Genomic DNA, 15,772 nt, shown 5'->3' with positions numbered 1-15,772 from the left:
CATATAATATCTTTTTTGTTCTATCTTCCAAAGGATTATTTGATTACTGAAAGATAATAAGTGGCAATAGTAACAAATGAAAAGAAAAGCAAGGATAAATTAAAATTAATTTGTAAGCAACAAACTAATAATCCCTAATTTTCAAATAATTTCAAAATGGACTTACTGTTCAGAAATTAAATTAAGGCTAAACCTGCAACACTAAGGAATAAACTTGTGGATTTCCCCCCGTGCCAACAGAATAGATTAAGCTCTTGAAATGACACAAGTTTCTATCTTTCTGCCAATTGATAAGAAGCTTCCATTTGTATTGTGGTTTACCCTGCAAGTGAGAGTATGGTATATTTTGAATACCGATTTGATTTGTGTCACTGCTGATATCATCCAGAGTGACTCATTTTTTTCCCTATCAGATCATATTTTGGTTAATGGAACATCTTGTGCACTGAGGAAAGAGAATGTTCTACATAATGTAAGTCTGCTTGAGAACCCAAGGATTAAAGTGATTGCTTTACCATTTGTTTTCTGAATGGATGTTGAATGGTCATATAAGGTAATCCATCATTTCCTGTAGTCTCCTTTGAAAAATAATGAGGCCAAAGAAGGCTAGACATACTGAATTGCCTCTCTTTTCTAAACGGTCATTTGATTCACTTTTATTTTCTACAGACTTAAATGTAATATTAAGTTGGCAGAAAAATTAAGAGATAATGCCTGTCTTAGTCAGTTTGGGTGGCTATCACAAAAATACCATAGACTGGGCAACTTGAATAACAAATGTGTATTTCTTATAATTCTGGAGGTTGGAGGACCAAGATCAAGGCATTGAAAGATGATGTCTAGTGTGAGGTCACTTCCCCTTTATAGATAGCCATCTTCTCACTGTGCCTTCACATGGTGGAAACAGGGAAAAATAGCTGTCTCAGGTCCCTTTTTTAAGGGCACTAATTCCATTGATGATGGCTCCATGCTCATTACCTAATTACTCCCAAAGACCCTAACTCCAAATACTATATTAAGAAAAAGGATTTCAACATATAAAATTGAGTGGATATAAACGTTCAGTCCATTATAATACCTGCATACCTTTCTTTCTGATGAACAAAATTATGGGATATTGGGATGCAGGTTTTTGTTATATTAGCAAGCCAAGCAGGCCAAACTTTTAAAATTGTCATTCCTTTAATCATAGTACAAATTTTGCAACATTTAACACATGTGCACACAAACCATAACATTTCCTTATTCCTATAAAGGGTGACATTTTTAGGGCCATAAGCACCATTTTTTTTTTCTGGTGAGATTGTGGCATAGTCATTAACCATCTTTATGGTTCAGAGTATAGTAGTACTTTATCCTCAACACTTGGCAATATTCATATAAAGCCATTGCCCTGCGGATGTGGCTTTAAGACATTTTTGATACATGAAGGAACTCTGAAAGGTGAGTTGTTTTTGGGTTTTTTTTTTTTTTTGGTGTTTTTTTCTTTCAATGGTAAACTTTCTGTCAACTATAAAACTCCTGAATTTCCATTTACATAAACACCTTGAAGATGACCAGTTTGGGGACTATAGCGCAGTCAACCAAATTCTTAAAAAATAACTTATTATCCAGAATGCCATATTGTTATTTAGTGAACTAGCTGTCACATAACTCCTAATTTGGTTAATCAGATTTGTTCCTATAAGAAACTTAAATGGGAATCCAAATTATTACCATAAAACTTCTTAGTGATCATGGAATAAGAGCAAGTGTTTTAGTTGATTGACTTTCTTCCAAACAACATTACATTTTAATATCTGGTTACATTTGTGGATCGCTTCTCAGACTTTTGGCTAAGATCAAGTGTGGATACATTTGTGGTCACAAATAATAACTTGCCAAGAGGTCAGAATCCACTCACCATTTTGTCAGGGCAACCTCATGCCCATAGGATGCTAGATAAACATTGCTAAATATCACTATACTGAATCCCCAGCTTTATTTGTTCTGATGTTTCCATCCTCTTTATTTAGATACATAGTATTAGACATATGTAAATGCCATTGATTAGTCTGAAGTTACATTCTTTTGTTCCAGTTTCTGGTTTAGGAGATACTCTACTGAGGGGTGCCTGGGTAGCTCAGTGGTGGAGCATCTACCTTCAGCTCAGGGCATGATCCCAGATCCCACGATAGAGTCCCACATTGGGCTCTCTGTGGGGAGCCTGCTTCTCCCTCTATCATGTCTTTTCTCTCTCTCTATGTGTCTTTCACAAATAAATATATAAATAAATATATAAAAAATAAATCTTTTTTTGAAAAGGAGATAATCTATTGTTCTTTTTTCAAAATTACTTCATATCTATAGTGTCTATATAGTACAGATTAATAATTAAATTAGTAGATTTTGGATTTCTCAGTCAGGCATCCAAATCTTGATTTCAGCTCAGGTCATGAGATGGAGTACCGTGTAGGGCTCTGCACTGAAGATGGATCCTGCTTAATATTCTCTCTCTCTGTCTCACTGCCCACTCCTCTCTCTGTCAATATATATCTATATATTTATATATCAATATAATTTTATATAAATTAATAATAATAAATAAATATATAAATATATATAATTTTATATAAATTAATAATAATAAAATTAGCAGTCTGAAAATAATCCTGTGCAATATCACATTTATAATCTGCAGTAAATTCAATGAAACCTTTGCAAATCTATGGTCAGACTACAGTGCTGGTATTCACACTTACAGAATAAAAATTATTCTTACACTACCCACAGTTATTCATTAATTTGAAAAGTATAAACAATATACATAATACTGATGTCCTGTAAGTTAAAATTGCAGTGCTTTCAGATTTTCACATTTTCTTGTGTGATACATACAAATGTGATTTTCCAGCTTTTTATTATTTATTATCAAGATCATCAGGGTGAAGTTCTTGCCACATGGAAGCAAAGAGTTGAAAATATGTCTAAAAATATAGGCCTTTGCATCCAACATGGAAAAGGGTAAAAATAATGTGTAAGGGTGGGATGCCTGGGTGGCTCAGTGGTTGGGCGCCTGCCTTCGGCCAGTGTCGTGATCCCAGGATCTGGGATTGAGTCCCGCTTCAGGCCCCCTGCAAGGAACCTGCTTGTCCCTCTGCCTATGTCTCTGTCTCTGTCTCTCTCTCTCTCTCTCTGTGTTTCTCATGAATAAATAAATGAATCTTTAAAAGATAATAATAATAATGTGTAAGGGTGAAAACAATCACAAAAATACCACATCCTCATGTGCATTTGTTTTTTTGTGATTGCGAGCTCATGGTCAAAATAATTTTATCTATATTGACTTTTCAAATCCTTTGTAGGATGTACAGTCCTCTAGAAAATGTATATGTTTAATTTTACCACACTATAACAATTTTGGAGCGCTTTAAAATAATTATTTTCATTCCTGGTTTTGAATTTATAGATTATGTATTTTTTCTTTCCACTAACAATGATGCCAGGGCAGGCACTCATTTTGCTCTCTTTCTTTGCTAAATGTTGGTAGCTTTTGCTGTTGTTTTTTTTTTTAAGTTGACTCTTTCTTTAATTTCATAGTTTCTGTCTTCCCAAATATAGTGGATCTACATACTTTGTCTCTGATACCTAAGACAACCACCCCATCCTTTAGGATCAAGCACATGTACATCTTCCCTCATACTGTTCTTTTATTTCAATTTTAGCCTGCGAAGTTTACTGCATCTTTTTTTTCCATATTATGATGCATTAAAATAGTTATTGCCAGAATTATTTGGCATTTTGCATTGAGGAGTTTTAAAAAGTATTCTCTCTGACATTTTCCCTCAAGTGTAAGTCCATAATTCAATTTTGACTTAGCAATTTTGTTTGGAGGGATCAGGAAGGCATTTTGTTGGTCTCTAGGAATTCCTTTTTTTTTTTTTTTTTAAGATTTTATTTATTCATTCATGAGAGACACACAGAGAGAGACAGAGACACGGGCAGAGAGAGAAGCAGGCTCCATGCAGGGAGCCCGATGTGAGACTCAATCTCAGGACTCCAGGATCACCCTGTGGGCTGAAGACAGATGCTTAACTGCTGAGCCACCTGGGTGTCCTGGTCTCTAGGAATTCCAATGAAAAAACAGTCAGTTTCTTTTTTTCCAAGGAGCTTATACTCCAATGAAGTAAACTAACATGTAGTAAATTACAGATATTATCATGAATAGTATACTTCAGTTGAAACAATAAGAATCTCTTAAACTGCAATACATGGTTATTAATGGCTTAATTACAAATATAATGATATAGTTAACTGATACACCCATTCAAGGAATTTAGTTGTAAGTGAGGTTGTCAAAAAAAGACTGTTTAGTAGGTTTTTTTTTTTTTTAAATTTATTTATGATAGTCACACAGAGAGAGAGAGAGAGAGGCAAAGACACAGGCAGAGGGAGGAGCAGGCTCCATGCACTGGGAGCCCGACGTGGGATTCAATCCCGGGTCTCCAGGATCGTGCCCTGGGCCAAAGGCAGGCGCCAAACCGCTGCGCCACCCAGGGATCCCTGTTTAGTAGGTTTTTGCTTTATATGAGGCACAAAGTAACAAGTTGATATCCACTGTTATAGACAACAATGATGATTATATTATGAGAGAAGAAAATGTTAAGTTTGGAGACATTTATTTGAAGGGATATTCTTCTGACAAACTTGGGGATATCATAGACAGTTTGTGAAATAATTGTGTTCATAGGTATATGAGTAGATGGACATCGGATTTGGGCAAGTTATATTTTTTTATTTAATTGAAAAATATCCTTTAAATGTAAATAGTATTAGTTTCTAGTTTTAGAAAAACGTTAAAATTGATTAAATTATTTAAATGATGGTGTTAAGAATAGTTTATTGATCTTCTCTAAGTTGATAAGAAATTGGTCATGAAACATATTTGAAAAACAGATTTTGTGAAGATAAGACAATTTTTAAAAATATTCATCACTTACTGGAAATCAAGAAAGCCATATGAAATATTAACAACTACAGCAACAAAACAATGAAGGACACTTCCAATTTAGCCTTAAATTTGCTTTTTCAACTTCTTCTCTTGTTCATTAATGTATTCACTTATATTAAATTTGAAGTATTAGGATCAGAAATGAATATGGCTATGTAAGATGAATGGAATGGCCTCATTATAAGTATTTTATTTTAAATTCCTGAGTAGTATTATTTAGATTTTTTTCATTTGGATCCATAATGCACAAAATTTAAGACTAATAAAAGTTTAGAAGGTTGTAATGGGGGGAACTTAAGCATAAACATTGTACATTAAGTGTGTTGTCAAAGTAAAATAGTGAAGTAAAAAATATATATTTGTCTTCACAGAAAATATAATACAATGAGAAATACAGATAATTTGTTAATAATGACTTGGTGAAATGAACATTAATGGTGGATGAAAGCCAGGATGTTATGCGTGTACTTAGGACAGACCGGATTTACCTATTTTGCAAAACAATTGAATTTGTGTTCAGTATTCATCAATTACACTAACAATTTCAGTTTCTTTTTTAGAAAAGAATTTGTTATATGTAAGAATTTACATTTGTTACATTTGTTACATATAACAAATACTTTTTAAGCACTTTTAACTTAATATCTAATGTGACTTGGGGGCAGCGTAGTTCAATTTTTGATAATCTTTGGAAGAAAATTAAATAGGACTCAAATTAGGAAAATGCTAGTGTTCTTTTGATAATATCTTCTCTTTACTTACAGTAACATAACTGTGTTCATTTTTGTGTGACTCACATTTCACAGCCTGAATGTTGACCTGTTTCTTTTCATATTTTATGCCACAAGTAGAAGCAAAACATGTCTATTGATTTTTTTGAACTATAGTATCTAATATAGCATCTCTGGGGACAAAATGTTTCAGTAGCTCTCTAAAAAGTAAGCAGATTCATCTGTGTATACCGCTCAACCAAATGTGTTACAAATTAGTTGGACTGAAACCTTTGTTTATTGTTGTCCTACTTATTAATTTCTGCTTTTGTTGCTTGAGCTGTTTTTTTTTTTTTAAGATTTTTTATTTATTCAGAAAGACACAGAGAGAAGGCAGAGACATAGGCAGAGGGAGAAGCAGGCTCCCCGTAGGGAGCCTGATGTGAGACTGGATCCCAAAACTATGGGATCATGCCCTGAGCCAAAGGCAGATGCTCAACCGCTGAAGCACGCAGGCGTCCCAGTTGCTTGAGCTTTTGATGTCATATCCAAAAAAATAACTGGGAGTAATAAAGACCAGAGATGTACATTCAGTTTTACCACTTAGTAGCTGTAGGAGTTTGGACAAGTTCTAGTCACTTAAGCTTTAAAAGCCATGCCTTTAGGCAGAGGTAACAAGCATCTTTACCCAGGGAGTAGTGAGCACTGGGCAGAGTAAATAAATAATGCCTGTTAAAGTACTGTGCTCATGGTAAAACCTCAATGGATGTCACGGCCAGGTAATAATTTCCTTAAAATAAAACCTACATCTTCAACTGTTTCATTCTCTTTTTCATTGTCTTTCTGCAAGCCAAACTGATTAGTAGATACTTGAATTAAAATGTGTGTGTGTATATATATATATATATATATATGTGTGTGTGTGTGTGTGTGTGTGTGTGTGTGTCTATAGATGTGTACCCATATACATATGTGGTATGTAGAAGCTTCCTTGGGAGACTATGGCTGAGGGACCTTTGACAATGACATTCTTTTTCTTGGGGTGTAAAACTGTTTCTAAGAGTGAGACTATTAAGTGTTGGGAAAGTCAACATGAGCCCCAGGCCACATTGCCAAGGCTGAGATGGTCAGAGCAGCAGAATTGGAAGAGGGCAAGTGATGGAATATCCATATTATCCATTCTGTGATTGAGCTAATAATCAGCTTATTTAAATCAGTTTAAATAGCTGTGGGCACTTAATCCCAAATTCATATTTAGTTTAAAGTATTAGATGAGAAACACAAATCTATGAAGGCTGAAATGAAATGCTCTACTCAAAAGAGCAATATTTAACTTCAAAAAAGAAACTGAAATTATATTGTTTAGGTTTTAAGATTTGGATCCACATTGCACAGATTTGGAGAGCAATAAAAGATTAGAAGGTTGAAATAAGGGACCTTTGAAATAAGATTATTAGTGCTCAGAGAGGATTTAACCGTGAGAGGAGGTAATTGTTTTTGTATCAACATATGTTCTAATACCTCAGTGCAAACCATCACACATCAGAATATATGCCCTGAATTTGAGCAATATTGTCTTTACACATTTTAGCTTCAAAAACTATCCCAAAGAGGCTATACGTGTACTTTTAAATATAGTCTTGACCATGTTATCAATAACTGTCTATTTTGATAAAGATAAAATGCAGAAATAAGTGTAATATTATGCATGCAATGCAAGAATTGTTGTAGATACAATAAAATTCTCAATTTTCTCGAGGAAAAAAGCATTTGCATTAAAGGAAGTACATACAATGATATTTCTCTAAAAGATAAGAGTAGTAACAACAGTAATAATAAAAAAAGAAGCATTTACATTTATTTCCCATTTATTCTGGGTATAAGCACTCTTTTAAGTGCTTTTCCTGAAATTGTGCTTTCATTTTTAACAACAACCTCTACTTTATTCCCAATTTATGTATGGCGTAAATGAAAATAAATTCAAAGTTGATAGTTTGGCTCCTCAAATGTGATTGAAGCCAATAGAGTGTATTGTCACTCAAAAATTAAACTTTAGTCATAATTAACAGTCATTTTATCAAGTTAAAAGTCATTTTATCTTCAGTGCTGTCCAGCTATAGCCAATACATGGATATTTTTCCTGAGATCATTTGTAAAGTACTTTTTCTCATATCCAGTGGAACAACACTTTCAACCATATTTTTTAAAAAATTAAATTTGCTTCTGAGTTTGTCTCCATTGCCATACTTAAAAGATATGTAACAGAAAATCATTAAAACTATGAACCTCGGTATTTTTAAAATTTTAAAATGAGGTTAACCTTTGGAAGCTACTGTGAAGAATTTTTAATAATGAATACAAAGTAACTGGTCCTTGACATGAGAGGTATTCACTAAATAATTAATATAACAAATGAGAATTCATTTATTAAGGTAGGCTTTCATGTTTGCTTTGTTCTTCAGTGAATGCACGTGACAAATTTCCTAGTGTAGGGTTTGCACACTGTAGAGTACACAGTGGTAGCAGAGACCCACATGCTAATTCACAGCCATCTAATGCTGACTCTTCTTCACAGAAATTGTAACTTTTCTCTACTCTCTTTGAACATATTTTTTCATGCCAATGGCTAGATGGTATTTAAAAAGCCCTTAGCCTCTATTTGGTTGTTAATTTTCTTACATAGGAACCTTGTCCCCAATGGGTACATAATGTCCTCTGGGATTGCATCTTTCTGGGCCCTACTCTTAGAAATTCACACAAGATCTCTGGAGTGAGGCCCAGGAATCTGTTTCACCAATCACACTTAACATCATTCAAAACTGCAAGAATAATACCATATCTTAGTGGATATTCTTAATAACAGGAACATTTTAGGGATAAGCATTTCATTCACATTGTTGCATTAGGAGCAGCCACCACAGTGAGATGGTGATGATGGGGTTTATATGTTACATCATTTCACTGACGAAAGACAGGCAAGCAAAGTCTACAGGAACAAGTGACAGGTCAGAAAGCTCTCTCTATTCCCCAGGGTCATGCAGAACCAAACTTTGAAACAATGTTTTTTTGAGCTCTGGTTAAGGTTAAGGAGGCTAAGTGACCTGTCCCAGGTCACTGGGTAAAGTACTGTCCAGAAATCAGGTATTCATCTACTAGTCTAATGCTCTTTCTGATGCTCATGTGATGCATATCCGGTGGAGAGAATATCCGATGCATATACATGGAGAATATTACAGATTGAACCAAGACAAGTTAAACAGTTGTCTAAAGTTCTCAAATTAGTAGGCCATGTGATTCCTCAAACATAAACATGCTATAGACTTTCAGCTTAAATTTTAACTTAAATTTTGACTTAACTCTGGAAGGAATTTTTCTCTTTTTAATAGTATCCCATATGAGCCTTACGATTGTAGAAATTATTTCCAAAATGCAAGATCTATTCCTGATAGATAAGGAGCTCCTCCTCTTCCTGAAATGTTCCACATCATACTATCACATGCCAATGGCTTTTTAAATTCTAATTTAATTAAAATTTTATTTTATTTAAAATTATTTATTTATTTATTTATTTATTTATTTATTTATTTATTATTTATTCATGAGAGACACAGAGAGAGACAGAGAGGCAGAGACACAGGCAGAGGGAGAAGCAGGCTCCATGCAGGGAGCCCGACGTTTGTCTTGATCCCGGATCTCCAGGATCAGGCCCTGAGCTGAAGGCATTGCTAAACCGCTGAGCCAGCCAGGCTGTCCCTAAAATTAAATTTTAATTTCAGTTTTCTGTCTTATGTTCTCCATAACCTAGAGTTCCTTCACTCTAATTTCTGTCTCTCCCTCCCTCCTTACTCCTTTCTCCTTTCCTTTATTTAGTAAATATTTTTGAAGTACAATAAATAGATGTCACAAACCACATCACATATTGATAACAAATAACAGATCTGTCTGCCAGGACTGCATCTTTTGACATTACATCCTCTAGCCTTAGCCCCAGGAGACACCAAATAATTTGTGGAAATAAAAGCTATAGATGAAATTTTTTTTAAAATGTAGTAGTACTACTTTCTTTAAATGTTTAAATTTAAAAGGAAATAGTGTTAAGAAGATACTTGTTACAGCCTACTTTTGGTTTTTGTTTTCATTAAATTAATTTTTAAAGCTACTTAGCAATTAAGCTTACCTACGATACGTTTAAAATGCTTTAAAATAAAGAAAAAAGCAGTTAAATTTTACTTTGTTGGGAAAAATAAAATTACATGATTATTTGAGTAAATGAAAAACCCAAAGTGGCTCCCTTCTCTATTTTTGACTACTGCTTTAGCCAAGATTTTAAAAGGAGTAAAGAAAAGACTGATTATTCAGGAAAATTAAATATTTTCCTTTAAAAATCTATTCTCTGCTTGTGAAATACAGTAAAAATGCCAAAAGGTAGGTAGTAGGCGAGAAAGGAACAAGAAGCCGAAAAGAAGAAAATCCACACGCTAGCTTTTCCGTCCCAGGATACGGGAGCTTTGACAGTGTGCCAAGTTATCAATATTCATACATGACAAGCTGAAACCCACGAAGCCAAAACACATTCCTTCAGTAATGCATCTGCAGGGACGTGAAAAGGATTGGAAGAGATTGAAAGCTGAAAAAGCCATTGCTTTTCTAAAGTGTCCAAATGCTTCTTTCTCAGTGCCCTAGTTTTGTGAGCTCTGTCTTTAGCCTTAGGTCTATTTATTTCATTTTTTGTTTGTCCTTATGATTTGGAAACATGATTAGAGCTTACAGTGAAAGATGATTTGGCTCAGGGAATTTATGCTTTGGTTTCAGGGAAGAAAATATAATTTTCAATCCATATAGGATATATATTATATATTCTTTATATTAGAAAGACTCAAATAGAATTACAGAAGGGGGGAGAAGAGAACATAGAAAAGAAGGGAAGAAAGGAAGAAAATAAGAAAGAAGGGAAAGAAAGAAGGGAGGGAGAGAAGGAGGAAGGAATAAGGGCAGAAAAGAGAAAGAAGCCAAGCCAGATGCTTATGGCCTGTGAAAGAGAAAACCGATGGAATAAATATATCAGTAACTGCAGATTAAAAATCAGTAATCATTTCTATATATGTAGACTGAATACAGAAATAAGCAAGTGTTTTCACAACACCACAGAAGGAGGCTTTTTGCACATTTATTCTGCAGGAGAAAACAAGAACCAGACTAGAAAACAAGTGATCCTCATGTAGATGCAGGGCTCACAAAGTGCCAAAGAGCCTCACATCATTGCCATTTTGCCACCTTTGGGTGTACTCTTGGGAGAGTTTATCTGAGAACTTACTTTTAAAGAATCTGGAGAAAGTTAGAACTGAATTTAATAGGTTTGGGTTTCCAGTCAGAGTTTTTCAGTGTGAGAAATAATTAAGAGGAAGATGTTTTAGGCTTTGGTTGGGTTTCATCTAGTTTTTTTTTTGTTTTGTTTTTCTTTTCTTCTGGGTTTAAACCAAAAAGTTACATTTAGGGAAGGTAGAAAAGAAAAGCTTTTTATATGTTTAATTGTGCAAATGTCAAAGTGTATGTTGTGGAACTCCACTTCCTGCACCTCGAGAGCTGGGTCTTTACCATTGAATTAAATATTATATTTTAGGCCTTTAAATTTCACTCAAAATTACATTTTTTGAGAAAATGTCTCTTAATTCATCTGTGCATTTGACTCAAGATTCAGTAAACATTAGAAAGGGCTGTGATCTCCTGATATTCCACTTGACACTGGATATATAGCACTGAACAGTCACCCATGCCTCTGGCAGGCTGAATAATATATTTAATAGGATAAATGGAGTATCAACAAGTAGGTACACAGTGATATAGAGTTTTAAGTGAGAAAAAGGTACCATGGAAAAATAAGTAAGTGCCATGAGAGGAGTTATTTTATTTATTTGGGAAAAGAAGGAAGAAAATAAAAAATAAAAAATATATATATGTTTTGCATTGCAAGGGGAGGGTGGGCAGGGAACAAGAATGAACATGTAATATAAATAGCTCAAATATTGTTATGGATATCTAAGACATTGTTTTTATCAATTATTTACACAGATTAATACCTGTGTTTTACCAGTATTCAGCATATACAAAGTCTTTGAAACAGCAGCAGTGTACAAGTCTAAAGAATGGAGTGTAATAGATCTATTTCGCAGAAAATCTCATAGGTACTAAATAATGACCAGCAGAAAGGCATAAGAATGTAAAAAAGACATACATTGTGTGATAGTCTAAACACATGTATACCACCTGAGCCTAAGAATTTCTCACAAGAACTCAATATGGAAGATATCTCTATTCCCATTTTTCACATGAGAGAATGGCAGGATATCGACACAGTTCAATTCTTCCATGATCCCACAGCTATGATGAAAACAAAGAAGTATCTGATTTCCAGGCCACACAATTTTCCTTCATTATTTTACTGAGATTTTAAACACACCAAAGGAGTTTGAATAATGTGGGGAAAACATGAAAAGTAAAATCTTACATTTGCATCATGATTAGCCTGATTTCTGGGTATAAATAAGGAAAAATGGTAATGATTCAAATCAAACACATTAAACTGACACACTTAACCCTTATTAAAACAACTTGTAGATGATTTTAACGAGATATTTTCAACAGTTTTCTGGAGCAGCCTGTTAAGAATAAAGTCAAACATGTTTTAATAATATTTTCCTTCTCAGTGGGTACTTGTTCTGTCAATATTGATAAAACCCTAGAATTTAAATACATCGATTGACATCTTAGAGTTGTTTATTTTTCTTTCATTTTTATTTTACTTTCTATTTAGCTTCCTGCAGCATTAGTACTTTATGCAGCTAAGAGTGAATGAATGAGCAGTCACCCTTTATATGCTCTAATTCTACTCTAGGTATTTAATGATAATGCCACATCTATTTCCCGTTGCTGGAGAGCATTTCAAGACAATAACTGACCCAATTATGTTCACAATCAGCTTCCGAGTACACTAGCGAAATGACATGCAATCTCTTCAGAAAGCAATCCCTGCAACATTCCAGTTTGAATCCAATATACCCACACCTAACCTTGTGCAAGGAAGAATGAATGAAAAAAAAAAAAAGACCCAATACCAAAAATCACATAATACGTGTATAAATATCATATACACAGGCCTCTATTTTCAATTATAAACTATATGGATCATTTATCTCAGTGAAATATCTGGAGCTAACCTAAGAAATGCTAGTGAAGGTTTCACAGCTAAGGTTGACCTTCTCACAGTTCACACACACACACACACACACACACACACACACACACACACAAAATGCCTTTGTATTTATACAGATTCGTGTTGTTTTGTGTTTCTAGAACCTCAACCTACTGGCTCACTCGCATCCAGTCTTTTCTCTACTGCAATGAGAATGGCCTCCTGGGCAGCTTTTCGGAGGAGACTCACTCGTGCACGTGTCCGAATGACCAGGTGGTCTGCACCTCGTTCCTGCCCTGCACCGTGGGCGACGCCGCGGCCTGCCTGACCTGTGCCCCCGACAACCGCACCCGCTGCGGCACCTGCAACACCGGCTACATGCTCAGCCAGGGGCTCTGCAAGCCCGAGGTTGCCGAGTCCACGGATCACTACATCGGCTTTGAGACTGACCTGCAAGACCTCGAGATGAAATACCTGTTGCAGAAGACGGACAGACGAATAGAAGTCCATGCCATTTTCATCAGCAACGACATGCGCCTCAACAGCTGGTTTGACCCCTCCTGGCGCAAGCGGATGCTCCTCACCTTGAAGAGCAACAAGTACAAGTCGAGTCTGGTCCACATGATCTTGGGTCTCTCTTTACAGATTTGCTTAACTAAAAACAGCACGTTGGAGCCAGTGTTGGCCGTCTATGTCAATCCCTTCGGAGGCAGCCACTCCGAGAGCTGGTTTATGCCTGTGAATGAAAACAGCTTTCCAGACTGGGAGCGGACTAAGCTGGACCTCCCGCTGCAGTGTTACAACTGGTCGCTGACTCTGGGCAACAAATGGAAGACGTTTTTTGAGACAGTGCACATCTACCTGAGGAGTCGCATCAAGTCAAATGGCCCCAATGGCAACGAGAGCATTTACTACGAACCTCTCGAATTTATTGACCCTTCCCGGAACCTGGGTTATATGAAAATCAATAACATTCAAGTGTTTGGTTACAGCATGCACTTTGACCCTGAAGCAATTCGGGACTTGATTTTGCAGCTGGACTACCCCTATACTCAGGGATCCCAGGACTCAGCACTTTTGCAGCTTCTAGAGATAAGAGACCGTGTAAATAAACTCTCCCCACCCGGTCAGCGTCGTCTAGATCTTTTCTCTTGCTTGCTTCGTCATAGACTCAAGCTGTCTACTAGTGAGGTGGTGAGGATCCAATCTGCTCTGCAGGCGTTTAATGCCAAATTGCCAAACACAGTGGATTATGACACGACCAAATTATGTAGTTAACCATAAATGTCAAGCACAACCCAAAATCTTGAAGGAGTTTTTACAGTGCTTTTGTGGAACAGTTTATGTTTGGAAGAGTACATTTAAATTGTCTTTTCAATATCTGTCTTATATCAGTCAATAACATTGGATGGCAATTTACACACATGAACTTGCTGACAATGAATATATTATACTGCAGTTTTGGTTTATGAATGAAATAAATACTGACACCAGTCTAGAAGACATTCTACTTTTTACAATAAATTTCATTTGTAATTTTATATGTTCCGTGGCAATGCTTTTGTGCATTACATCCTCTAGAGGGAACATAAAAAGATACCAATAAAATTTTGTAGCTGAACAGTTATTAAAAAGAAGTGCTGTGGGATTCCTTTTTTCCATGAAATGAGTTTTATTTTGATATAGCTTGTTAGAACCTGGGGAAAATTCACCAAGAGTTTTTTAATGGAAACATTTGAAGGTCCCCTTCAATAGCCTTTAGAGAAAACCCAACTCGCTAGAATCTTTAGTATCCAGTTGTATTTTTACGGTCAACAGCACAAAAGCAGTGGTACCTTCATTACCTCTGCTTATAAATCATTCCTAGAAACACTGTCATTATTAAAGTAAACAGGTAAATTTTCCCGACTAAATATCAGAACATTCTGGCAAACATACAGAAAAACCAGTGATTATAAGCCCATGATGGAGAAAGTAAACCCGTTATTTCCTTAGCAACTGGCTTTGTCTCGCTTTTCTTTCTAAATTCTAATAACCAATAATCAGCATACTCTGCACAATCATTTTCATTTCAAGTACTGAAAACCTAGTTCTTTTGGCACTTTGCCAAAGTCAGCAAAATAGCATTTCTAGAATTCACAAGTTGTAATGTGTTAGTATAAAATAATTAAAGTAATTCAAGTGTAAATAGACCTTTTTCTCTCAGAGAAGCTATTACTAAAATATAGTTTGAAGACCAAATTCATTCAACAAAAATTTGATTTTAGTTCAGATTTTTGGCTTGAAATTTGAGTTCCATTACCCATGGCATAATATTAGACACATAAATTATACTTTTCTTTTTCTAGGAATTTAGATTCCATTTCTGTTTAGATATGTGAATGTATCTGTAAAGTGTGGTTATGATATCTATCACTCAACTCTTGTCTAAATAGTTCATAAACCTTTCTTGTAATTGAAACAAATGCACTCTTCAGCCTAGCTTTCTTGTTGAGGTCATGGAGTCATTTTTCAGGACACTGAGAAAGGAACCCATGACATGAACTAAAAGAATAAGACCGATGACAAAAACATTACACAGACATTCTGGATTCTTGGGATGCTTGTTTTCAGTTCCAAAAGCATTTTAGAATAAGTAGTTCAAACAACAAATACTTATTCAATTTACCATAGGCAAGGCATTTTTTTCCACCCAGTATCTGAATAGCTGATTTTCTTTCTTTTTTCATTCTTTTTTTTTTTTTTTTGCTATTGTAGATCATTCAGTAGAGAAATATATACAGTTATTAAATACCATATTTCTGGTATCATAACAGATATCCTCTTCATTTAATTCTGACAACAACACTAGGTTATAGATTATTATACCCATTTTCTTGG

At 35.1% G+C, this 15,772-nt stretch overlaps 1 protein-coding gene across 4 annotated transcripts in view; it reads left to right on the top strand.

Moving 5' to 3' along the window:
• Positions 1-15,176, top strand: part of BRINP3 (BMP/retinoic acid inducible neural specific 3) — a 384,981-nt gene extending 369,805 nt beyond the window's left edge. For all 4 annotated transcript variants that reach the window (XM_041773285.1, XM_041773288.1, XM_041773287.1 and 1 more), the window contains exon 8: positions 13,054-15,176. In XM_041773285.1, the coding sequence (XP_041629219.1) occupies positions 13,054-14,170 (1,117 nt within the window). In that variant the 3' untranslated portion in view covers positions 14,171-15,176. The remainder of the gene's footprint in view (positions 1-13,053) is intronic.
• The last annotated feature ends 596 nt before the right edge of the window (positions 15,177-15,772 follow it).

The sequence above is a fragment of the Vulpes lagopus genome, chromosome 11 (assembly GCF_018345385.1).
Source record: "Vulpes lagopus strain Blue_001 chromosome 11, ASM1834538v1, whole genome shotgun sequence".
Classification (NCBI taxonomy): domain Eukaryota; kingdom Metazoa; phylum Chordata; class Mammalia; order Carnivora; family Canidae; genus Vulpes; species Vulpes lagopus.
Note: the sequence above shows the minus strand (reverse complement) of the source record. Positions and strands in the feature narration are given on the sequence as shown.